The 26,446-nt window shown below is 46.4% G+C and overlaps 1 protein-coding gene across 4 annotated transcripts in view; it reads right to left on the reverse strand.

The window, feature by feature from the left end:
* The window catches only part of EEF2KMT (eukaryotic elongation factor 2 lysine methyltransferase), a 203,547-nt gene that overhangs the window by 20,371 nt on the left and 156,730 nt on the right, over positions 1–26,446 (reverse strand). For 3 of the 4 annotated variants that reach the window (XM_063934241.1, XM_063934238.1, XM_063934240.1), the window contains one exon: positions 21,447–21,615. In XM_063934241.1, coding sequence (XP_063790311.1) covers positions 21,509–21,615 — 107 coding nt within the window. In that variant the 3' untranslated portion in view covers positions 21,447–21,508. Of the gene's footprint in view, positions 1–21,446; positions 21,616–26,446 lie in introns of those variants that run through there. The other variant, XM_063934239.1, reaches the window with a different exon arrangement.

Genomic DNA, 26,446 nt, shown 5'->3' on the forward strand with positions numbered 1-26,446 from the left:
CAAGCAGGTAGGTTCGCTTCTCTCCCCTAAGTCCCTCGTAGCAGTGAGTCTGTTGCCAGTAGATCTCACTGAAAATAAAAAACCTAAATATACTTTCTTTTCTAGAAGCTCAGGAGAGCCCCTAGTGTGCATCCAGCTCGAGCCGGGCACAGATTCTAACTGAGGTCTGGAGGAGGGGCATAGAGGGAGGAGCCAGTGCACACCAGGTAGTTCTAATTCTTTCTTAGAGTGCCCAGTCTCCTTCGGAGCCCGCTATTCCCCATGGTCCTTACGGAGTTCCCAGCATCCACTAGGACGTCAGAGAAAAGAGAAATATTTGGTCTCACTCTAACAGATTTGGGGGTATATGCAATTAGCGGCGAATCGCGGCAAATTATCGCCATTTTTTAATTCGACACAATTCGACAGGTGAATTCCGGCAGGTGGCTGCCGGAATTCACCATATTCAATGAAAAACGGATTCGACAGTCCCGCGGGCGAAAAACGGCCGATTTGCCGGATTTTGCCGCGATTTTAAAAAACGGGGAAAAACGGGGAAAAAACGGCGTGGGGTCCCCCCTCCAAAGCATAACCAGCCTCGGGCTCTTCGAGCTGGTCCTGGTTCTAAAAATGCGGGGACAAAATTGACATGGGATCCCCCGTATTTTTAAAACCAGCACCGGGCTCTGCGCCTGATGCTGGTGCAAAAAATATGGGGGACAAAAAGAGTAGGGGTCCCCCGTATTTTTTACACCAGCATCGGGCTCCACTAGCTGAACAGATAATGCCACAGCCGGGGGTCACTTTTATACAGTGCCTTGCGGCCGTGGCATTAAATATCCAACTAGTCACCCCTGGCCGGGGTACCCTGGGGGAGTGGGGACCCCTTCAATCAAGGGGTCCCCCCCCCAGCCACCCAAGGACCAGGGGTGAAGCCCGAGGCTGTCCCCCCCATCCAAGGGCTGCGGATGGGAGGCTGATAGCCTTGAGGAAAATGACAGAATATTGTTTTTTCCAGTAGTACTACAAGTCCCAGCAAGCCTCCCCAGCAAGCTGGTACTTGGAGAACCACAAGTACCAGCATGCGGGAGAAAAACGGGCCCGCTGGTACCTGTAGTACTACTGGAAAAAAAATACCCAAATAAAAACAGGAGACACACCGTGACAAGTACAACTTTATTACACACTGCCGACACACACATACTTACCTATGTTGACACGCCGACTGCCACAGTCTCCGACGATCCGAGGGTACCTGTGAAAAAAATTATACTCACCTGCCAGTGTCCAGAGATAAATCCACGTCCAGAGATAAAATCCTCGTACTTGGCAAAATAAAAACACGCACACCCGTACCAGCGGACTGAAAGGGGTCCCATGTTGACACATGGGACCCCTTTCCACGAATGCCGGGACCCCACGTGACTCCTGTCATTGAGGTCCCTTCAGCCAATCAGGAAGCGCTACTTCGTGGCGCTCACCTGATTGGCTGTCTCGCGTCTGAGGTCAGACAGCGCATCGCAAAGCCTCTCCATTACTTTCAATGGTGGGAACTTTGCCGTCAGCGGTGGGGTTACCCGCGGTCAGCCGCTGACCGCGGGTGACCCCACCACTAGCCGCAAAGTTCCCACCATTGAATATAATGGAGAGGCTTTGCGAGGCGCTGTCTGACAGCTCAGAAGCGCAGCCAATCAGCAGAGTGCAAGGACGTTGCGCTCGCTGATTGGCTTAAGAGACCTTTCAGTGACAGCAGTCACGGGGGGGTCTCTCTGCATTCGTGGAAAGGGGTCCCATGTGTCAACATGGGACCCCTTTCAGTCCGCTGGTACGGATGTGCGTGTTTTTATTTTGCCAAGTACGAGGATTTTATCTCTGGACGTGGATTTATCTCTGGACACTGGCAGGTGAGTATAATTTTTTTCACAGGTACCCTCGGATCGTCGGAGACTGTGGCAGTCGGCGTGTCAACATAGGTAAGTATGTGTGTGTCGGCAGTGTGTAATAAAGTTGTACTTGTCACGGTGTGTCTCCTGTTTTTATTTGGGTATTTTTTTTCCAGTAGTACTACAGGTACCAGCGGGCCCGTTTTTCTCCCGCATGCTGGTACTTGTGGTTCTCCAAGTACCAGCTTGCGGGGGAGGCTTGCTGGGACTTGTAGTACTACTGGAAAAAAACAATATTCTGTCATTTTCCTCAAGGCTATCAGCCTCCCATCCGCAGCCCTTGGATGGGGGGGGACAGCCTCGGGCTTCACCCCTGGCCCTTGGGTGGCTGGGGGGGGGGGGGAGACCCCTTGATTGAAGGGGTCCCCACTCCCCCAGGGTACCCCGGCCAGGGGTGACTAGTTGGATATTTAATGCCACGGCCGCATGGCGCGGTATAAAAGTGACCCCCGGCTGTGGCATTATCTGTCCAGCTAGTGGAGCCCGATGCTGGTGTATAAAATACGGGGGACCCCTACTCTTTTTGTCCCCCGTATTTTTGGCACCAGCATCAGGCGCAGAGCCCGGTGCTGGTTTTAAAAATACGGGGGATCCCATGTCAATTTTTCCCCCGCATTTTTAGAACCAGGACCAGCTCCATGAGCCCGAGGCTGGTTATGCTTTGGAGGGGGGACCCCACGCCATTTTTTTCCGGGATTTTAACATTCCATCTAAAAAATAAAAAATAAATATTATTTTAAAAAATATATAAATAATACTTGTGCCTCCAAAAAAGACCAATCAAGTACCTAATCCCTTCTAATATAAATAGATATGCTATTATCAATTAAAAAAAACACACAAAAAAACATGTTTTAAATGTTTTTTATTAGTTTCATCCACCAAAGTGTGGCGGATTGAAAATGTCGAATTTACTGTCTAAAAGCACTGTTGTCGAATTTCCAAACTTCAATTGAATACACTTTGGTCGAATTGCAGCACTTGTATCATTGCAGAAAAGTCGAATTTGACAAAAGTCGGATTTCAAAAGTCAGTTTTTTGGACGGAAAGCACTGATTTGCATTGACGATTTTTTTTTTGGGGCGAAAAATTCCCGAAATTCGACAATTTCGGGAATTCGACCGCAATTGCATATACCCCTTGAACCCTTTGCACGTAGATCTCGGTCTCCACAAAGAGTTTATGAAAATGCACAAAGGGATTATGATACTAAAAGATAGACTAACTATTCTAAATATCACACCACCACACCTTCATCATCTTTTCTAGGAAGAGACCAGACTTCCCGTTCACTGAGAGAACGAATTCCACAGACATCCAAAGATCACCAAAAATTACTCTCAACACAAAAAAGAGGCAGAGATGAGGATGTAGAGGGAGGGAAGAACTAAGAAAATCCACAAAAAATGTGAGATGAAATTAAAATCACCTACTGCCATTTTCAATCTTTCAAACAGACTTAAATGACTCTGAAAAATAAACTATTATCTATAGGTTTGAAATTTGCACTTCAAGCAAAACCTAATTTGTTCACAATTTTTGTGGATTTAAATAAATACATTCGTACCTTGAGTAGGAAAAGATACTTCTGTATCAAATCCTTACAAAATCAAGACATTAGTGGCTCTCCAATAGTACTCAATAATAATGACATATTAGCACTAGATACACTGGAGAGCCTTCATAAAGAAAGTAAGAATGATGACACCATAGTGATTTGATATTTCAGGCCCTCCGAGAAAGAGACTTTTAAGAAACCCTCTGAATTTTACACTCTACAATACAGAGGACCATTTATAGAAAGCTTTTACACTACCACTTTAAATGACTTTAAGGACATGAGCACTAAAGCAGAAAATGTTAAATTCAAAGATAATCCAAGGCTAAAAGAAAAGCTTTAAAAGATCTCACCAAAAATAAGAACATTATAATTAAGCAGGCCAATAAAGGTGGAGGCCTAGTCGTACAGAACACCGTAGACTATATGGCCGAAGCTGCTTGCCAACTTAACAATAAAGCTACCATCTGATCCGACGTTGTTTTTAAAAAAAAAACAAATTAATTTTCTTTTTGGATACTGCCCTGAGTTCAGGAACAATATCAGATAAGGTTTATACATTTTTAAATGTTGAATATCCCATCATTCCCATCTACTATCATCTGCCGAAGGTGCATAAGTGTTTGAAGTCTCCACCAGGTAGGCCCATTATATCGGGCAAAGGCTCATTAACCACCAACCTTTCTGCATATGTCAATGCACAGCTACAGAGATATGTGATAGCACTCCCTTCTTATATACAAGACTCCTCACACTTTTTTAGTCTTTTAGATCCAATAGTCTGGAGGGATTAATATTTCTTTCTTACTTGTGACGTCGAGTCCGTATACACTAATATTCCACATGAATTCGGTCTAATGGCCATAAATTATTTTCTTCATAGGAATAGTGAAACAGACCCTGCCCTAAGAGATTTTTGCCCTAAGAGATTTTTTTACTGTTTTTCCATAAGATTCATCTTAGAACATAATTATTTCACTTTTAATTTGCAGTTTTTTTCTACAGGTCTGCGGTACGGCCATAGGGACCAGGATTCGCCTCCAGTTACCAAACCTCTATATGGGCCTCTTCGAAGAGAGGCACATTTGCGGTGGTGCGTTTGGGGGGGAACCTGCTCCTCTATGGCCGTTACATCGATGACATTTTTATTATTTGGGATGGAGGGAGTCATTTAATACCAGAATTTTTAAAATCACCCAATCATAATACTTTCTCTTACAGCCTAGAGGATGCTGGGGTCCACATTATTACCATGGCGTATAGACGGGTCCACCAGGAGCCATTGGCACTTTAAGACTTTGAGAGTATGGGTTGGCTCCTCCCTCTATGCCCCTCCTACCAGACTCAGTTTAGAAAATGCGCCCGGAGGAGCCGGTCACAGTTAGGGGAGCTATCCTGAGCTTTTCTGGTTAAAGTTATTTTTAGAGTTTATTTTTTTACAGGAGGCTGTTGGCAACAGCCTGCCTGCAACGAGGGACTAAAGAGGGGAGCAGTGTCCGCCCTGCGGGGTCTGAGCCACTGTCTCCGCTGACTGGACACTGAGCTCCAGAGGGGTCTGATCGTTCTCCGCCACAGGGGACCGCTCGCCCCAGCAGCATGCCGCCAACTCCTTACAGTGCTGAAGAGTAGTGAGTGAGACACCGACCCCCCTAGCAAACGGGGGGCAGGGGGGGGGGGGCGGTGTGAAGATGGCGGCAATGGGGAGGGAGCGCAGTAGTAACTGCGCTCCTGTGAAGGTTTAGAGGCACATGGTGCGGTGCTGTGAGGGGTGCCCTGAGCTAGCGCTTACCCCCACACTGGTCAAGTCTGTCGGGGTCCGCGGATCTCAGCCAGCAAGTTTACCTCAGGCCAGTATAATTTCTAAAGAGCGGGAAGACAGCGCTATTAAGGGGGCGGAGCTTCTCCTCAGAGCAGACCCAGCAGCGTTCCAGTGCCATTTTCCTGCCTGCACAGCGCTGGATGGAAGAACAGGTCCCTCCACAGCAACTCCAGCTATCAGTACACGGTAGCAGGGGGTTGTAGAAGGGTGGGGAGGCTGTAAAACGACTGTGTCTCCTATTAAGGCACACAGTCTGCACTGACAAGGGGTCTCCCTTTGCTGAAAGCGCTGTGTGTGGGTTGGCTCCGATCTCTGTGTCTCTCTTGCCTTTCTTGGGGGAAAAACTGGTCTGCCCCACCTGTGTGTATGTGTGTGTAGTGTTTGGTGGTCTCCTTTAGCTATGTCCAAGGACACTGTGTCATATGCTGCAGAGGATTTATCCTCCCAGGATGATCCCATTCCATGTAATCAGGATAGCACTGGTTTAGCACAGATACCAGCAAGGGAACCAGAGTGTTTTTCCTCTATCAAATCTTGGATTTCTCAGATTTCTGACAGGGTTGCAAGTAATGAATCTGCAACCCAGGTATTACAGAGCTCTATGGCAGTGTTGCCTGTTTCTGGTACCTCAGGACACACCGCTATATACCCCAACAAACGTGCGCTTGTGCATATCACACAAGACGACACGGATACCGATTCTGACACTACAGATATTGATGGGGATGTGTTACGGGGGTCTGCATCTCTTGCAAAGGGGGTGCAATTGTTGATAGAGGCTATTAGGGATGTGTTAAATGTTAATGATACCACACCTGAGCAGGTTGTGGAGGCTTTTTTCATTGAAAATAAAAAAGCCTTGCTAACCTTCCATGCGTCAAAGAAATTGAATGCTATATTTGAAAAAGCATGGGAAAACCCTGAGAAAAAATTCCAGCTCCCTAAAAGGGTCCAGGTGGCGTTTCCTTTCCCTGAGGAGGATAGGAAAAAATAGGAAAACCCGCCGATTGTTGACGCTTCTGTGTCCAGACTCTCAAAGAAGGTGGTCTTGCCTCTACCAGGATCTACTGTCTTAAAGGAGCCGGCTGATAGGAAAATTGATAACACGCTTAAATCAATGTATACTGCTTCAGGGGCCATATTACGTCCTACTATTGCTACTGCATGGATTGCAAAGGCAATAGTAAAGTGGTCGGCTACCTTGAGGATTTCGATACGATGGATAGGGATAACATTGCATTGTATTTACGCAACATACATGATTCTGCAGGTTTTATGGTAGAATCCATGAAAGACATGGGTTCCATGGCTGCGGGAATATCTTCCATGTCTGTTTCAGCTCGTCGGGGACTGTGGCTGTGCCAGTGGTCAGCCGACGTGGGAATCCAGAAGGAGTGTGTAGTCCCTACCCTATACAGGTCAGGCTCTCTTTGGGGAAGTTCTAGACGCGTGGATATCCACGGCTACAGCGGGTAAGTCTCTGTTTCTTTCCTCAGCAGCACCTGAATCCGAAGAAATCTCTCTCTCCAGCTGCAACGCAGTCCTTTCGGCCTAACAAGCCTAGAAAGACCAGAACATCCAATACCTTCTTTAGTGGAGGTCGGGTTTAGTCCAAGAAACCTGCCGCTGCAGGTTCCCAGGAACAAAAGCCTACTTTGGGTACGCCTCCCCATGACAGTGGATTGCATGCCCCGGTGGTGGGGTCAGTGGGAGCGAGACTCCGACACTTCAGTCATGTCTGGGTATCGTCCGGCCTGGATCCCTGGGTGATAGATATTGTGTCTCAGGGATATAGGCTGGGATTTCAAAGTCTCCCTCATCACTTTTTCAAGTCAGGCTTACCAACTCTGTTGGAGGACAGCACAGTACTACAAGAGACGCTGTACAAAAGTGTCACACGCCAGAGGCGGCGTTCGCCGTGCTTACCCCTGCGTGCTTGCTGGTCTGTGTTGCGGCCTCCGCCTTCGGTGGGCCACGGGCTCCGGCGTCTGGCTGGCGCGGCTCCCGGCGGTTCTCCAGTGCAAGGGCGCCGCCATGACACCCTGCATCACGTGGGCGGGGGGCAGGTGACGTCATCAGACTGTTCCACCAATCCAGCGGTGGCGGGAGATTCAAAGTCAGACGCCGGACAGAGCCTCGGCGCCTGAGTATCGTCTTTCCCCTGAAGTGGATGCCAGCACTCTTGTTCCCGGCGAGAATCTCTGAAGCTGTACTCCAGTGTCTCCGGCATTTCCAGGTGCCTGTTCGCTGCACAGGTTCCAGCGTTCCCAGCGGCTGGTGTGTCTCTCTGCGGTCCAGTCACCAGTGCTCCTAGGAATCAGCGTGGGCTGCGGCCCTTAGTCACCGTTCTCAAGTTCTACAAATCATCACGTCTCAGTCACCGTTCTCAAGTTCTACAAATCATCAGCGTCTTAAACCACTGCACTTAACTTTTTCAAATCATCAGCGTCTCAGTCACCGTTCTCAAGTTCTACAAATCATCAGCGTCTTAAACCACTGCACTTAAGTTCTTCAAATCACCAGCGTCTTAATCTCTGTTCTCAAGTTCTTTTAAGTCATCTGTGTCTTTAACCACCGTTTACAAGTTCTTCAAATCATCAGTGTCTTTAAACATCGCTCACAACTTCTTCAGTCACCAGTATCTTTTACATTGCTCACAAACCCTTCAATGGGCCTGGACATTCTCTCATAAGTTTCCCTTTATGCTATATGACTTTGAGTTGTTCTTTTCCTGCAATAAAGCTCTTCAATATTTCACCCAACCTTACTGTCAGAGTCCTGTATGAGGAAATCCTATATCAGGTCACCCCTGTTCCGGCCCAGTTGTGGTTCCTCTTCCCAACCATCGGAAGAATCCCAGAGTTCACAACACCCTCAATCTAGGTCAGTGACAGTATACTCAGGCCCCATGGACCCGGGGAATCGGAACCCAGAGGCAAGCACCATGCAGGACCTGGTTTCCCGAGTACAGAGTCAGGAAGCAGCACAGAATCAGGTGATGCATTATCTCCAGGAATTATCTGGCCGGCTGGATCAAATCCAGACTTCTCTGGCTTCAGTGGTTACAGCTCCAGTTCCAGTATCCGCTCCAGTGGTTGCCTCTAGCAATGTTCCGTCCTTGTCTGGAACCAGGTCACGCCTTCAGCTTCCTACTCCTCCTCGTTATAACGGGAATCCAAAGAATTGCCGTGGTTTCCTCAATCAGTGTGAGGTACATTTCGAACTCCTTTCACATAACTTTCCTACTGATCGGTCTAAAGTGGCATACATTTATCTCTTTGCTTGAGGGTTCAGCGTTGGAGTGGGTGTCACCGTTGTGGGAGCGATCTGATCCGTTGGCTTCTGGTTATACCCACTTCATCACGTCATTCCGAAGGATCTTTGATGAGCCCGGCAGGACGACCGCTGGAATAATGATGCCCTTCGGGCTGCTTTTTGGAATGGGCTCTCGGATCGTTTAAAGGACGAGTTGATCACTAGAGATCTGCCAGATTCCTTGGAACAGTTGATCTCACTCTGTGTAAAGGTGGATCTTCGCATGCAGGAACGAGGTGGTGAACGTAGTCGGTCAGATCGGTCAAGATTCCGAACTCTTCCGTCTAAGCAAACAGTTATTCCGAGTCCAGACGAACCCATGCAGATTAATCGGTCTCGGCTGTCCCCAGAAGAATGTCATCGTCGTTGTGAGGGTAGACTCTGCCTCTACTGTGGAGCTGCGGATCATTTTCTCAAGTTTTGCAAGTCTCGCCCGGGAAACGGGCAGTCCTAGCTTGTTCTGGAGAAGTCGAGCTAGGGGTTTCTTCTCAATCTTCTCCGGCAGTGGACTGTTTACTCTCCGTGTCTCTGTTTTCTGAGTCAGTAGTCAAAACCGTTAAGGCACTGTTGGACTCAGGGGCTGCGGGGAATTTTATTTCCCTTTCCTGTGCCCAGAATCTGGGTTTACAGTTATGGTCGGTCGAACGACCTATTACGTTAACTGCTATTAATGGTACCCAAATTTCTAATGGTCTGATTTCAAGTTGTACAATGCCAATCAAGCTACAAGTGGGAGCTTTGCATCAAGAACATCTGGAGTTCCTTGTGATTCGGGAGATGCCTCACGATCTCGTTCTTGGTCTTCCTTGGCTCAAGCTTCACAACCCCCACGTCGACTGGAGGTCGACACAGATAATTTCTTGGAGTCCATTTTGCCATTCAAATTGTCTCACTCCTGTCTACCCGCTCCGTGTATCTTCCAAGTCGGATGAAGGGCTTATTCCAGAGGCTTATCGGGAGTTTTCAGATGTGTTCTCGGAACAGGCGGCCGATCAGTTACCACCGCATAGACCCTGGGACTGTCCTATTGAGCTCATTCCGGGGAAAATGCCACCTCGGGGTCGCACTTATCCTTTATCAGTACCCGAGACTCAAGCTATGTCAGAATATATCAAGTCTAATCTGCAGAAGGGATTCATCTACCCCTCTACTTCCCCGGTGGGAGCAGGTTTCTTTTTTGTGAAGAAAGAGGACGGAGGCCTGAGGCCATGTATCGACTATCGTGGTCTAAATGATGTCACCATTAAGAATAAGTATCCTTTGCCGCTCATCACGGAGCTTTTTGATAGAGTTCGCGGAGCCCGAGTCTTCACCAAGCTCGATTTAAGGGGAGCTTATAATTTGATACGTATCCGACAGGGGGACGAATGGAAGACGGCCTTCAATACTAGGGACGGGCATTATGAGTATATGGTAATGCCGTTCGGCCTCAGCAACGCCCCCGCCGTCTTCCACGGATTCATTAATGAAATCTTTCGGGATATGTTATACCTAAATGTAGTGGTATATTTGGATGACATTCTGATATTTTCTAAGAATCTCACTGAGCACAGAGTACAGGTTAAAGAAGTACTTCTTCGATTGCGAGAGAACCATCTATACGGCAAGATTTCCAAGTGTACCTTTGAGGTCCCGTCTATTCCATTTCTTGGTTACATCATTTCGGGCACGGAGCTTATTATGGATCTGGAGAAACTCTCTGCCATTCGGGACTGGACTCAGCCTCTTTCCTTGAAAGCGGTGCAACGATTTCTGGAGTTTGCAAATTACTACCGGAAATTCATAAGGGGTTTCTCTACCATTGTGGCGCCTATTACTGCCCTAACCAAGAAGGGGGCTGACGCAAGCCATTGGTCCTCTGAAGCTGTAGCAGCGTTCGCTCAGTTGAAGGCAGCCTTTATGACCGCTCCGGTACTTCAGCAACCAGACTTTTTAAAACCATTCTTTTTGGAAGTTGATGCTACTACGGTAGGCATTGGTGCCGTGCTTTCGCACCGTTTACAAGTTCTTCAAATCATCAGTGTCTTTAAACATCGCTCACAACTTCTTCAGTCACCAGTATCTTTTACATTGCTCACAAACCCTTCAATGGGCCTGGACATTCTCTCATAAGTTTCCCTTTATGCTATATGACTTTGAGTTGTTCTTTTCCTGCAATAAAGCTCTTCAATATTTCACCAAACCTTACTGTCAGAGTCCTGTATGAGGAAATCCTATATCAGGTCGCCACTGTTCCGGCCCAGTTGTGGTTCCTCTTCCCAACCATCGGAAGAATCCCCGAGTTCACAACACCCTCAATCTAGGTCAGTGACAAAAAGCTGGAGGCACAGGTTTTTGTGCCAGTGCCACCTCACATGCTGACCAAAGGTTACTATTCGAACCTTTTCGTGGTACCGAAACCGGATAGCTCGGTCAGGCCCATTCTGAACCTAAAATCATTGAACCCCTTTCTAAAGGAGTTCAAGTTCAAAATGGAGTCTCTCAGGGCGGTGATATCAGGTCTGGAAGAAGGGGAATTCCTGGTATCATTGGATGCGTACCTCCACATTCCGATCTGGCTGCCGCATCAGGCTTATTGGTGCTTTGCATTGCTGGACTGTCATTTCCAGTTCCAGGTCCTACCATTCGGCCTCTCCACAGCACGGAGGGTGTTTACCAAGGTGATGGCGGAAATGATGATTCTCCTCCGTAAGCAAGGTGTGATCATTCCATATCTGGACGATCTGCTGATAAAGGCAACATCCAAGGAGAAGCTACTGCAGTCCATTGTTCTCACAACACGACTGCTCCAGAGTCACGGTTGGATTCTGAACCTTCCAAAGTCACATTTGGAACCAACCCAGAGGTTGTCATTTCTGGGAATGATCCTGGACATGGAAGTGCATAGGGTGTTTCATCTGCTGGAAAAGGCATTGGTGATACAAGTTATGGTCCGGGATGTCCTGAAGCCACCCCGGGTGTCGGTTCATCAATGCATTTGCCTATTGGGAAAGATGGTGGCCTCTTACGAGGCTCACCAGTACGGGAGGTTCCACGCTCGGACCTTCCAACTGGATCTCCTGGACAAGTGGTTGGGATCTCACCTCCACATGCACCAGAGAATTCGTCTGTCATCAAGGGCAAGGATTTCACTCCTCTGGTGGCTCCAATTGCCTCACCTTCTGGAAGTCCGCAGGTTCGGTATTCAGGACTGGGTCCTTCTAACCACGGATGCGAGCCTCCGGGGCTGGGTAGCAGTCACTCAAGGAGTAACCTGCCAAGGATGGTGGTCACGCCTGGAAGCCGGCCTGCCCATCAACATCCTGGAACTAAGAGCCATCTACAACGGTCTTCTTCAGGCGGCCCCTCTTCTGAGAAATCGGGCCATTCAAGTGCAGTTGGACAATGTAACAACAGTGACTTACATAAACCGACAAGGTGGAACAAAGAGCAGAGCGGCAATGTCAGAGGTGACAAGAATACTCCTCTGGACAGAGAAACACGCGTTAGCGCTGTCAGCCATCTTCATTCCGGGAGTAGACAACTGGGAAGCAGACACGATCTCCATCCAGGAGAGGAGGGTCTCCATCTGGAGGTGTTCAAGGAAACAACAGATCTTTGGGACTTACCCCAAATAGATATGGTGGCCTCTCGTCTTAACAAGAAGCTTCGGCATTATTGTTCAAGGTTAAGGGACGCACAGGCAGTGGACGCCCTGGTGTCTCCGTGGGTGTTCCAGTCAGTGTACGTGTTTCCACCACTCCCACTCATCCCAAAAATCCTAAAGCTCATAAGGAGAACAAGGGTTCAGGCGATCCTCATTGCCCCAGACTGGCCAAGAAGGGCTTGGTACGCGGACCTTCTGAATCTACTGCAAGAAGAGCCGAGGCCTCTTCGGGAGGACCTGCTGCAGCAGGGGCCGTTCGCCTATCAAGACTTACCGCGGCTACGTTTGACGGCATGGAAGTTGAGCGCCTGATTCTTGCTCGAAAGGGGTTACGTCTAAACATTACCATCGTATTTGGAAGAAATATGTCTCTTGGTGTGAGTCCAAGAAGTTTCCTACGGTGAAGTTTCAACTGGGACGTTTCATCCTCTTCCTGCAAGCAGGAATGGATATGGGTCTGAGGTTGGAATCTGTGAAAGTCCGGATTTCAGCCCTATCCATTTTCTTTCAGAAACGATTGGCTGCCCTCCCTGAGGTTCAGACCTTTTTGAAGGGAGTTCTGCATATCCCTTTGTACCGCCTACGTGGTGTTGCAGTTCCTCCAGTCGGATTGGTTTGAGCCTCTACAGGAGGTAGAGGTCAAATTTCTTACATGGAAGGCGGTCACTTTGTTGGCCTTGGCTTCTGCTAGACGTGTGTCCGAGCTGGGGGCTTTATACTGTAAAAGCCCTTACTTGATCTTCCACGAAGATAGAGCTGAGCTACGGACTTGTCAGCAGTTTCTTCCAAAGGTTGTGTCAGCATTTCATATCAACCAACCTATTGTGGTGCCAGTGGCTACTAACTCCTCAATTACATCAAAGTCCTTGGATGTCGTAAGGGCTCTGAAGATATATGTGAAGAGAACTTCTCGTCAAAGAAAGTCGGACTCTCTGTTTATCCTATATGATCCCAAGAAAATTGGGTGTCCTGCTTCTAAGCAGACAATGTCTCGCTGGATCAGGTTCACTATCCAGCACGCTTACTCTATGGCAGGACTGCCATGTCCAAAATCTGTTAAGGCCCACTCTACTCGTAAGGTGGGGTCTTCCTGGGCGGCTGCCCGGGGTGTCTCGGCAGTGCAACTTTGCCGAGCTGCAACTTGGTCTGGATCGAACACGTTTGCAAAGTTTTACAAGTTCGATACTTTGGCCTCTGATGATCTGAAGTTCAGTCAATCAGTTCTGCACGAGCCTCAGCGGTCTCCCTCACATTCTGGGAGCTTTGGTACATCCCCATGGTACTAATGTGGACCCCAGTATCCTCTAGGACATAAGAAAAAATAGGATTTTGGTACCTACCGGTAAATCCTTTTCTCGTAGTCTGTAGAGGATGCTGGGCACCCACCCTGCGCTTCATTTTCCTGCAAATGTTATTTGGTTCAGTACAGCTTCGTTTTAGTTGAGTACTGCATTGTTACTTGGTAAGTAATGTTTCAGCTGTTGCTGAGTAGTTCAAGCTAGTTAGCTTGACGTGCCTTGTATGTGTGAGCTGGTATGATTCTCACCATTATTTGTGTATAATCCTCTCGAAGTATGTCGTCTCCTCGGGCACAGTTTCTAGACTGAGTCTGGTAGGAGGGGCATAGAGGGAGGAGCCAGCCCACACTCTCAAACTCTTAAAGTGCCAATGGCTCCTGGTGGACCCGTCTATACCCCATGGTACTAATGTGGACCCCAGCATCCTCTACGGACTACGAGAAAAGGATTTATCGGTAGGTACCAAAATCCTATTTTTGGTCTTAGATTTACACATACATTTGATAATAACCAGATCAACTTTCTAGACAGCTCACTTAAGATTAACGATGGCAAAATTAATTCTGCTACTTATATTATACCTGTAGACTGTCATAATTATTTACATTATAGAAGTAGTCATTTCCAACCTTGGAAGGACAACATTCCCAAAGGACAGTTCCTCAGCCTTAGGAGGATCTGTTTTACGGAAACAGCTTATCTGTCACAAAGTAAAGCTCTATATGTGGCTTTTGTTAAACAAGGATATCCTCCCCAACTTTTAGATAAGGCACTGAAAGAAGTTTCTGTTGTTCCGAGATGCTCTATCTTATATAAGAAAAAAACTCTTCATGCTAACACTTTGGTTGACCAACCTCCTTCTTTTATCACACAATATAATTCTTCCTCAAAGGAGATCAAGAAGGTCATCTCCAAAAATTGGTCTTTACTACGTAATGACAAATATCTCAACCCAATACTTCCTAAAAATGGTAACGTCACGTTTAAGAAAGCAATGACTCTTAAGCATAAACTAGCTCCTAGTATGTTCACCCCATATGCTCCACCTCACCTAGGATATCATTGGTGACCCCTTACTGCAATCGGGCCACCTTTCATTGGCCCTGCACATTATCACACATTTGCACTCCAGCCTGTGGATGCACGGCTGAAGCAGGACTTTAATTCAAACAAGTGTCCCTCTCTTCCTTTTCTCAGAATCCATTAGAGTATGTGGTAATATTTAAGGGGATCATTCTACACAGTGGGTAAGATACTCACTACATTTATGCATTGTATCACTTCCCCTGGATGCCTGTTGCAATTCCGAAATATAATATCAGTTTTTTATCATAAAGTCTTTCATCACTGTATATTTATTTAGGACATTTGATTGTAGCCAAGTCTCATTTACTGTATATTTTATGTATTTAAATGTTTACTCTATTGTTGCTAGCAGCTTGTTTTATTATATCTCTTTTAGATCCTGTTAACTTATGTGGTTTTTACATTCCAGTATTCAGATTACACTGTTTTATCAATAATACAAAATTTATAAGACTCTCTCAGCGCTCCCATTTTCTTTTTGTAAGTGGAAGACGCCACTGGGGATCTACCAACGTTCTGTGAATCTCAGCGTATGATGACTTGCTTGGCCAGTATGCAGTCACTAAGATTACCAACATCTGGGAATTTTTGATGTGCTTGAGAACCCAAAACATCATCAGTGGAGATAGATACGCTAGTTGAAAATTCCCTAGAATAGGCATGGAATCCACAGCGTAAGCTATCCAATACCTGGATCCTGTGCAAAACTATGGAACCTCGAACGCGTCTCAAGAGGCTATGAAATCCACTCTGTTGGAGCCACTGGATTGAGAGACTTTTCCCCACGGAGAAACATGTTTATCCTGAGGAAGTCTGATTTCCCACACCAGGAATAAACACTGCGAAGCGTGTGGAACAAAAATCTGTGTCCAGGAAGAGAGTCTGGCTGCCTTTGCTACTGCAGCCCTGCTCATTGTGCATTTGCAATGAGTTACATTGGACATCACCACTGCATTGCACTGCCAAACTAATTGTTGGAGTTCAATTAAATGCGAACAGGCTACTCGACCTCATGGACTGGGCTCCTCAGAGAGTCAGAAAAGTCGGAGCTTGAGCATATTGATGAGCAGTGCAGTCAGCGACAGTGTCCAAAAGGTCCTGAAGTCGAAAACATAGATTCAAGGCACCCAAATCTAGGTGGTCACAATGTGCCAATTCAAGTGACCAATGATCATACTTGGAATATACAAACTTAAACTAGCCACCGCTGGAGACAGACGAAAGCTGTCAGACAGAACAAGAAAATACAGCCTAGAGGGATGTTGCGCAACCTTCTGAGTTTGTGGAGAATTATTTATTAGAACGTCAACTGAACAGTGTCGACGGTGGGAAACATTGTGCTGAATAACGTTATGCACCACCAGAGTGGCAGATGAGGCCCTGGCAAAGCCGTTGTAACCACTGTCCGTAAGAGCTGTGTTTCAGACTCCTCAAGAAACCTCACTAAATGAGGTGTCACACTATACTAATAGCTGAACAAGGTATCAGTTGAGCTGTGATTGAGAAGTATGAGAACCGTGCGATCTTTGCAATTATGTTATTGGGCAGTTGACTTGTATGTGATTAGAGCGGCTAAAGAAAGAATGAGTGAGATACTGTCTTTGATCCACAAAGTCGTCCTAACTGACAGGATTTACCTAATGGTAGGGCCTGTAATGCAAGAAAATGGTTGACCTGCTGAAAAAGGAATATGAAGTAACGTTTAGCGACGTTAAATGAGGCCAAACATTGGTGGCCTCTATGCTGTGATCATCGATCTGAGATTCCAGTTGAAATGAACTCCCCCACTACCTGGTAATCACAGCGCAAACAGTTAAGCTCAGCCAGAACAAACTGTCTGGCTCCAGGATGAGGAACAAGATGAAATAGTACCCCAGTTTCTGTGTCAGTTGTGGAACTGGGCAATACCCTATCCGAGAGTAGTACAGACTTCAGGATTGAGGATGAATCCATTTTTAAATGATGACCATAACCCTGGCGTCAGAGACAACTTAATGCAATGGTCATTGCCTCAGCAACCGTGCGACTAAACTGCCTAAAAAAAACAAGACAACGGAAGGTGCTAGACTTCTTTACCCTTGGCTCCCTAGTGCTGGGTGATCTCAAAATAACTGCCATTAAAAAATGAACTTTTGAGAAGAAACGGCCTGTGTAGACTGGCCTCCTGTGGATGCAGTACTTAAAACGGAAGATTAAAAACCTGGAAACGCGGACCCTGCTGATAGGGCAGTCACCGTAAGAAACAATGCGTAGCCCAGCAGAGGGTGTCAGTCCTGGACCATTTTAGGTTCATATAGGGGAAAACCACCCATGCAAGGCTAGAATCTACCACAATAGACTTGAGACAACAATCTCTAAATGACACTGAACCCCACACAGGAAAGCGTTGAGCCAAACTTCCAAATGCAATGACCACTAGGACACATAATCTAAGCAAGTTCCACTAGCAAACATAATTCATTACAGTAACGGAAAATAGGAGAATCAGCACCATCTAAGTCACCATGATGAGAATGGAAGAATCAGAATAGAGAAAAGTGCCTACTTTACTGCGCTGACTATACAGACTGACAGCCATCCACTTGGCGATTCATGTCAAGGGAGTGGTGCACAGCAGCCATGAGGTCTGTCACTCTCTGAGAATTAAGGCCCATACACACTTGACGATGCACACATCGTTAACGACCGTCGTTAACGACTTCCCTTGAACAGCTGAGCAAACGACATGAGCATACAAACTACCAACGACCAAAGACGAAAGACCAAAGACCATTCATCGTTGAAGCATCCAAGCTGAACAGTTTATTAAAATAATGAGCTGGGAACAGGGCTGGTGAACAGTGGCTTGGTCGTTGGTCGTTGGTCTTTCACACCATACACATTCAACGACGTCTCTGGTCAGTAACGACCATAGTGGAAATTGAGCATACATGCTCCACAGATAAGCGAGGGTCGTTAACGTCCCGCGGGGCCGCGCATCGGTGGTCGTCGGATGCATACACACTTGACGATATAATGAGCGACGTCGTTGATGAGGGCTGAAATGAACGACGTCGTTCATTTTATCGTCAAGTGTGTATGGGCCTTTAGTCTAACAGGGGTCATAAAAATTAATATCAACTTGAACACTGAGGATATGCTTGATACTACATGTCACAGCAGGCAACAGAATATCAGGCAGAGGACCACGGTTAGGTGGTATATACTGTGACAGACTGCTCTGGGATGTGAACCCCTGTATATTGTACCGGAGTACCCCATCGCAAATTCGGGAAGAACAATATACAGTCAGGGCCGTGTTGGGAACCGAACCCACGACTTCCGTGCCATGTGGCAGTAATGCTAACCATTACACCCACCATACTGCCTCCGCAACTGCATGACGGCAGACTAAGTCATAGCAGCGGGCTATACCCGTAAAAGATATTGTACAAACTACACACACATTTTACAATGGTTGGCACAGAACCAATGCAAAAGTCTAGATACTCGTAGGGGAGAGTGACACAGCAATACACACTAATAAACACACACAGGAGATTGTGAGACAGCAATATCTATAGCGTACATAAATATGCATAGGTGAGAGTGACGCATCAATATATACTGATAATCGCACATAGCTGATCAGAGACAAAGCAATATATAGCGTACATAGACACGCATAGACAGGAGAGACACCGCAATATGGTTCTAACTCAGTAAGGATTGCAAATTCTGCTAATTAGCAGAATTTGCAATCCTTTTGTTCGTATGCTGGGGGCCGCCCATCGCAGGGCAAGGCCGCCCAGCATGCTGACCGGCTCCTCCCCCCCAACCTGAATTAGGCCCTATACACTGATGAACACACATAGCTTAGCATGAGACACAGCAATATAGAGCGGACATACAGTGTAGGAAAAAAGTATTTGGACAGCCACCAATTGTGCATATTGACCCACTTAAAAAGATGAGAGAGGTCTGTAATTTCCATCAAAGGTACACTTCAACTGTGAGAGACAGAATCTGAAAAAATAAAAAACAGGAAATCACATTGTATGATTTTTAAACAATTTACTTGTATATTCTTGCGGAAAATAAATATTTCGACACCAACCAAGCAGCAAGAATTCTGGCTCTCACAGACCTGTTACTTCTTTAAGAACCTCTTCTATCCTCCACTCGTTACCTGTATTAATGGCACCTGTTTGAACTGGTTATCTGTATAAAAGACACCTGTCCACACCCTCAAACAGTCAGGCTGCTACCTCTCCACCATGGCCAAGACCAGAGAGCTGTTTAAGGACACCAGGGACAAAATTGTAGAGCTGCACAAGGCTGGGATGAGCTACTCGACAATAGGCAAGCAGCTTGGTGAGAAGAGATCAACTGTTGGCGCAATTATTAAAAAATGGAAGAAATACAAGATCACTGACAATCTCCCTCGACCCGGGGCTCCATGAAAGATCTCACCTCATGGGGTATCAATGATCTTGAGAACTGTGAGAAATCAGCCCAGAACTACACGGGGGGACCTGGTCAATGACCTCAAGAGAGCTGGGACCACAGTCACAAAGGTTACCATTAGTAACACACTACGTCGTCATGGATTGAAATCCTGCAGTGTCCGAAACGTCCCCCTGCTTAAGCCAGCACATGTCCAGGCCCATCTAAAGTTTGCCAGTGATCATCTAGATGATCCAGAGGAGGATTGGGAGAATGTAATGTTGTCAGATGAGAGCAAAATCAAACTTTTTGGTATAAACTCCACTCGCCGTGTTTGGAGGGAGAAGAATGATGAATGGCATCCCAAGAACACCATACCCACTGTGAAGCATGGGGGTGGAAACATCATGCTTTGGGGCTGTTTTTCTGCAAAGGGGACAAGACGATTGATCTGTATTAAGGAGAGGATGAATGGGGCAATGTATCGTGAGATTTTAGGCAAAAACCTCCTTACCTCAGTAAGAGCATTGAAGATGGAACGTGGCTGGGTCTTCCAGCATGACAATGACCCCAAACACACCGCCCGGGCAACTAAGGAGTGGCTCCGTAAGAAGCATTTCAAGGTCCTGAAGTGGTCTAGCCAGTCTCCAGACCTCAACCCAATAGAAAATCTGTGGAGGGAGTTAAAAGTCCGTGTTGCCCAGCGATAGCCCCAAAACATGAAAGATCTAGAGAAGATCTGCATGGAAGAGTGAGCCAAAATACCTGCTACAGTGTGTGCAAACCTGGTCAAGAACTACAGGAAACGTTTGACCTCTGTAATTGCCAACCGAGGTTATATTTGATTGTCCAAATATTTATTTTCCGCAAGAATATACAAATAAATTGTTTAAAAATCACACAATGTGATTTCCTGTTTATTTTTCAGATTCTGTCTCTCACAGCTGAAGTGTACCTATGATAGAAATTACAGACCTCTCTCATCTTTTTAAGTGGGTCAACTTGCACAATTGGTGGCTGTCCAAATACTGTTTTGCCCCACTGTAAATACGTATAAGTGAGAGTTACACATAACTAGGGAGCCCAGAGAAATGGCATCCACCATTCAGGACAGCACTGTCCGCCCGACACCCTCTAATAGGGTGCTGACATGCACTGTCCCTGGGTGCTGGCATACACTGCTCGCCTCCTCCCCTGCCTTCCACATTCCAAGCTGGTCACCGCACAGTCCTAATCTTAGAAAAAGTAAAAAAAAAAAAAAAAAAGATTGCAAAGAAAAAGAAACAGTCTAACTAATGAGGGCTGCACAGCCCTAAAAAAATATGTGCCTTCACTCCAAGGCACCTAAACCACAATGGAAGTCTGTGGTTGCAAGGGGGAGGAGCTTACTTTTAAAGATACAGTTTAGTTTAGTCACCAGCTCCAGACACAACCTGTAATCCCATGGTCCAGTGTTCCCCAGCCTTGCTGAAAGAGGAGTTATGGTAAAACTAACCTTTGTTAAGCTCTCTTTCTTTTAGGGAAAGAGTTAATTCCGCAGGGTTAAGTCTTAACCTTGGGTCTGATGCTGGTGGAGACCAGGACTGACACCTAACAATAAGATTGTGAGCCTCCCAGGATGCACTGGGCTACTCCCCCTTCATAGAAAATACAGATAGAATGTTTTTGTAGAACACACAAAATGGCGCAAAGGGAATGCTGCCTATGGAGCAAACTGACCCAATTGGATTTCACCTATTATCCAAGAAATAAACTATGCACAACAAAGAAAGGTAGGATCAGTTCGCTCCTTTGGCGCATGGGAAAAAGAAGGGAAAAAGTTGCCAGGAAATTCCTTATATCAATATTACTTTCCTATATATATTTAAAAAAATGGTGGAAATATTTTCTGCGTACCCCCACTCACACTATTGGGAAGTAGGTTGTGAGTCGTGCGAGTCGGGGTATGACACCCAGTCTTTTCTGACTGATTCCAAGTGTATGGTCTTGAGTGATGTGATATCGTTCTCCAACCAGAAAGGGAAAAGATACCTTTATGTGTACAACCGACTTCCCAATAGTGTGAGTGGGGGTACGCAGAAAATCTTTCGACCATTTTTTTTTAAATATATATAGGAAAGTAATATTGATATAAGGTATTTCCTGGCCCACTCCCCCTTCATAGCCCGCCCCCATACTCAGGCGCTTCAGTTTTAGTAACAAACCCAAAGCAGGAGCTGGAGAGAAGAAAGGATGGTACACACAGGAAACACACTCTCACATAGAGGAGAAGGGAACTGATGACCGGAGAAGTAACCCATTGAAGCTAAGTGTATAATCCTGTGCTAGTGTTAGAGGTTCACATTAAATAGAAAATGGCTTTACAGTGTTTACAGTGTTTTCTTGGAAATAAATGCATAGTTTATTCTTCACATTATACACAATTTACAAAAATACCTTTTATATTTTTAAAGTCAATTTCAAAATTTCAACAGGGCAGCTTGTGTCATAAGCAAAAATCCTCTTCTTGTGTTCAGGAAGTACTTGCCACCTCAGGCCAGCCTCATCTAAGGATGAAAAACCAACAGGGAGAATAGTTTGTTGACTACAAGTGGCTCAGAGAGGACACAAATTCTTCCTGACATGATACATTCAGTCGCAGCTGACCGTTGCTGCTGAGGCTCTGGTCGCAGTGTGATGGGAGCAGCCATTTAGTGGTTTTAGCGGTGTGCCAAAGCCAGCGACTGCATATTCTGATTCACTGGCTTCAGCAGCTTACTTGCAGTGGACATTCTGAGCAAACCTATTGGTTGCTCACATGTTGGTTGTCCGTCGCGATGGCGCTTTAATCAGATAACTCGTAGGTGGGCGTCTCATTACACAAGACTCAGTACCAACACCAGTTGTGACCACCTAGCCATCAGATTTCTGTGGATCAATAATCTAGTTCTACTCCTCTACAGAACCACATGCATACAACTTGTTAAATATAGGAACTCAGATTGCCATTACTTATTCCCTTGGTTCTAAATAACCCATTCTAATTACCCTCACATAGAAAAAGAAAAAATAATTTAGTAACAATTTTATCCCTCCAGTCTCCTAATCAATGATGTAGTAGGGGCCACAAGTAGTAGAGTTAAGGTGCCCATACACCTAAAGATTTATCTTCCAATCTGTCTGTTTGGAACAAAAATCTGGTAATGGATGGGAGCAAATGACAGTTGACCATTTCAAATGGTCAACTGTCATTTGCTCCCATCCATTACCAGATTTTCATTCCAACCAGCCAGATTGGAAAATACATTTTTAGATGTATGGGCACCTTTAGTTCTCACCGAAACAATTTTGCATCATAGCTCTAAAAAAGAATTCACACATACTGGGTAATAGGTTGGTACCATAAACAAAATGTTCTGTCAAACGGCTTCTAAGAGTTATCAAATTATACTACAAGCTGCAAATATATAAGTATCTACTGTAATCCAATAATAAATTCAAGAGCATAAGCTTTTATTGCATTTTGCCAAGCCTGTATGGGAAATTCAAACCTGCCCAGCCTTGGAACGTGTTTTAGAGGAGATATAAAATCTGGACAAGCGTCATAGCCATAGTACAGAATGCTATGGATTGTTGTGGTACTCCTGTACCTGTGAATGACACTTTAACTGTGGGGGTTTTGTGATTCCCACTCCAGCATAGATGGGGAATGGGGTTATGGAAAAAAACACCCTTCAAGGCCCATTTAAATTGCATTGTGAAGAAAACTGATTAGCTTGATAACTGCAAACTGAGCATAACTTTTTCTTTACAGAATATTTTATTGTATTTTCTTCTGTAATGTCTTGCAATAAAACTGTAGAATTGTAATAACTAGCTTCCAGCTTTAATGGATTCACTTTGTCTCTTTAGTAGTTTTACTTTTTCATGACAGCAGTACGCGTGATCTCACAGAACTACATCAGACATTTGCATCCTATTTTACACTTCTCTCTCCATGTATCAATTGGGATAGGACAATGCTTGTCAAACTCTGTTCTCAGGACCCCTAACAGCACATATTTTCCAGACTGCCAGTGGATCTTTACAATGTGTTACTGTAGTCAGGAATGAATGCATCACATCTTTTAAAATCAGACAGAAAGTAATGAATATACTTGTTCACCAGCTTGGTTGTCTAAAAACCATGAACTGTTATGGGTCTTGAGGGGAAGGTTTCAGAAACATTGAGATAAGATTAGGGAGTTTTAGGGGATCCTATTTTATTGTTGATCAATGGTTCTCCCAGTGTGCTCCCCTCTCTGGCTCTATGTATCCCCCATCCTTACTTACTCTGCATCAACGGGCTCTCCTCTTTGGCAACTGGCTAGGTCTGTCCCATCTCCCTAGCAGGGGCTGCTAAATGGGCGGCGCACTCCCAAGCCCGCACTGCGCATGTTGGAGACGGGATAGGCCTTATAAGAACTATTATATCGATATTAATTTGACTATGCAGTGAATGCAGTCCTTTTATTTTTTTAATGGGTTTTGTTAAATCACCATATGCACTTTTAAAACATTTAAAACGATGACAGAAAACCTCAAACAGCAAAAAATAGGATTTTAATTACCTACCGGCAAATCCTTTTCTCGTAGTCTGTAGAGGATGCTGGGGTCCACATTAGTACCATGGCAGTATAGACGGGTCCACTAGGAGCCATTGGCACTTTAAGAGTTTGAGAGTGTGGGCTGGCTCCTCCCTCTATGAGCGCGGAGGCTCCTGCTGAACTGATTGACCAAACTTCAGGTCCTCAGAGGCCAAAGTATCGAACTTGTAAAACCTAGCAAACGTGTTTGACCCAGACCAGGTAGACGTTCGGCAAAGCTGTAAAACCGAGCCACCCCGGGCAGCCGTCCAGGAAGAACCCACTTTACGAGTAGAGTGGGCCTTAACAGATGTAGGACACGGCAATCCTGCCGTAGAATACGCATGCTGGATAGTGAACCTGATCCAGCGAGAGATAGTCTGCTTAGAAGCAGGACACCCAAGTTTCTTGGGATCATACAGGACAAAGAGTCCGATTTTCTGTGACGAGCAGTCCTCTTCACATAGATTTTCAGAGCCCTCACAACATCCAAGGACTTTGAGGAAATTGAGGAGTCGGTAGCGACTGGCACCACAATAGGTTGGTCGATATAAAATGCCGACACAACCTTAGGATGGAACTGTTGAAGTGTCCGGAGCTCAGCTCTATCTTCATGGAATAAGATATCTATCTTCATGGCTCTTACAAAACAAAGCCCCAAACTCCGACACATGCCTAGCAGAAGCTAAGGCCAACAGAGTGACAGCCTTCCACGTGAGAAACTTGACCTCAACCTCTGGTAGAGGTTCGAACCAATTCGATTGGAGGAACTGTAACACCACGTTAAGATCCCAGGGCGCCGTAGGTGGCACAAAGGGAGGTTGGATGTGCAGAACCCCTTTCAAAAACGTCTGAACCTCAGGGAGGGAAGCCAACTGTTTCTGAAAGAAAATGGATAGGGACGAAATCTGGACCTTTACGGATCCCAACCGCAGGCCCATATCCACACCTGCTTGCAGGAAGAGGAGAAAACGTCCCAGTTGAAACTCCACTGTAGGAAACTTCTTGGACTCACACCAAGATACATACTTTTTCCAAATGCGATGGTAATGTTTAGACGTTACTTCTTTCCTAGCCTGTATCAGGGTAGGAATAACCTTGTTCGGAATGCCCTTCCGAGCTAAGATCTGGCGTTCAACCTCCATGCCGTCAAACATAGCCGCGGTAAGTCTTGATAAGCGAATGGCCCCTGCTGCAGCAGGTCCTCCCGAAGAGGAAGAGGCCTCGGCTCTTCCAGCAGTAGATCCAGAAGGTCCACGTACCAAGCCCTTCTTGGCCAGTCCGGAGTAATGAGGATTGCATGAACTCTTGAAATTAGTGGAAGTGGAGGAAACACGTACACCGACTGGAACACCTACTGAGATACCAAGGCGTCCACCGCCACTTCCTGCGGGTCTTTTGACCTGGAGCAATACCAGGTGTCGACTTCCAGAATGAAGATTGCTGACAGCGCCACCCCGTGTTTTTCCGCCCGGAGGATGATTTCTGTTACCTCTGACATTGCAGCTCTGCTCTTCGTTCCGCCTTGTCGGTTTATGTAGGACACTGTCGTTACATTGTCCGACTGAACTTGAATGGCCTGATTTTTCAGAAGATGTACCGCTTGCAGAAGACCGTTGTACACGGCTCTTAGTTCCAGAATGTTTATTGGAAGACTGGATTCCAGGCTTGACCACCTTCCTTGGAAGGTTTTCACTTGAGTGACTGTGCCCCAGCCCCAGAGACTTGCATCCGTGGTTAGAAGGATCCAGTCCTGAATACTGAACCTGCGTCCCTCCAGAAGGTGAGGCATTTGTAGCCACCAGAGGAGTAAAATACTTGCTTTCGGCGACAGACGTATCCTCAGGTGTATATGTAGATGAGAACCCGACCACTTGTCTAGGAGATCCAATTGGAAGGATCGAGCATGAAACCTTCCGAACTGCAGAACCTCGTAAGAGGCAACCATTTTCTCCAGAAGATGAATGCACTGATGAATCGATACCCAGGCTGGCTTCAGGACATCCCGGACCATTGATTGTATCACCAATGCCTTCTCCACCGGTAGTAACACCCTCTGCACTTTTGTGTCGAGGATCATCCCCAGGAAAGACAATCTCCTTGTCGGGTCCAAATGTGACTTTGGAAGGTGTCAGCGTCCGGAGTCTTACCGGGCCGCGGGGCTGGCTTCCTTGGCAATGTGCGGGCAGCGGCAAAGGTGGGCTGCTGCGCCAGATCCGTGGGCAGCAGTAGCGGTGGTGAGGGGGTCCACTCGTGGCGGCGGGACGTCGCTACAGTGGGTCGCTCTTGCTGAGCCATTGCTGGGAGACCAGGGGCAGTGAGCAATGTGGCTTTGCAAAAAGGTCTGCATTACTGGGCGCCGCCATGTTGGAGACCAAGTTTTGAGCATAGTTCCTGTTTCCTGTCTCTTCCAGCCAATCCAGGGGAAGCTCTCCCTATAAAAGGGGGCTAGTTTAGGACAGGGATGCCAGTGCTTCAAGTTATAACCCTGTTGTAGGTGCTTTAGCCTGTGCTCCCAGGATTCCTGCTGTATTCTGGTTCCTCCTGATCCTGCTTGGTCGGTTCTCTGTTACTGCTGCAGCCCTGCCGTTCCTACCCTGCTACTGCCTGTGGAAGCGCCCCTGGAAAACCCGGTCCAGTAAGACTCTTTGGGCACAGTCGGCCCCGGGTCTTCTGCCTCGTCTTTCAAGCCACACTCCACAGATCTCCTTCACCAGCCACGCCTTTGTACCACCGACCACCGCCTGCAGATTATTATCTTTAGCCTCGTTTT

Source organism: Pseudophryne corroboree, chromosome 7 (genome assembly GCF_028390025.1).
Source record: "Pseudophryne corroboree isolate aPseCor3 chromosome 7, aPseCor3.hap2, whole genome shotgun sequence".
Taxonomy (NCBI): Eukaryota; Metazoa; Chordata; class Amphibia; order Anura; family Myobatrachidae; genus Pseudophryne; species Pseudophryne corroboree.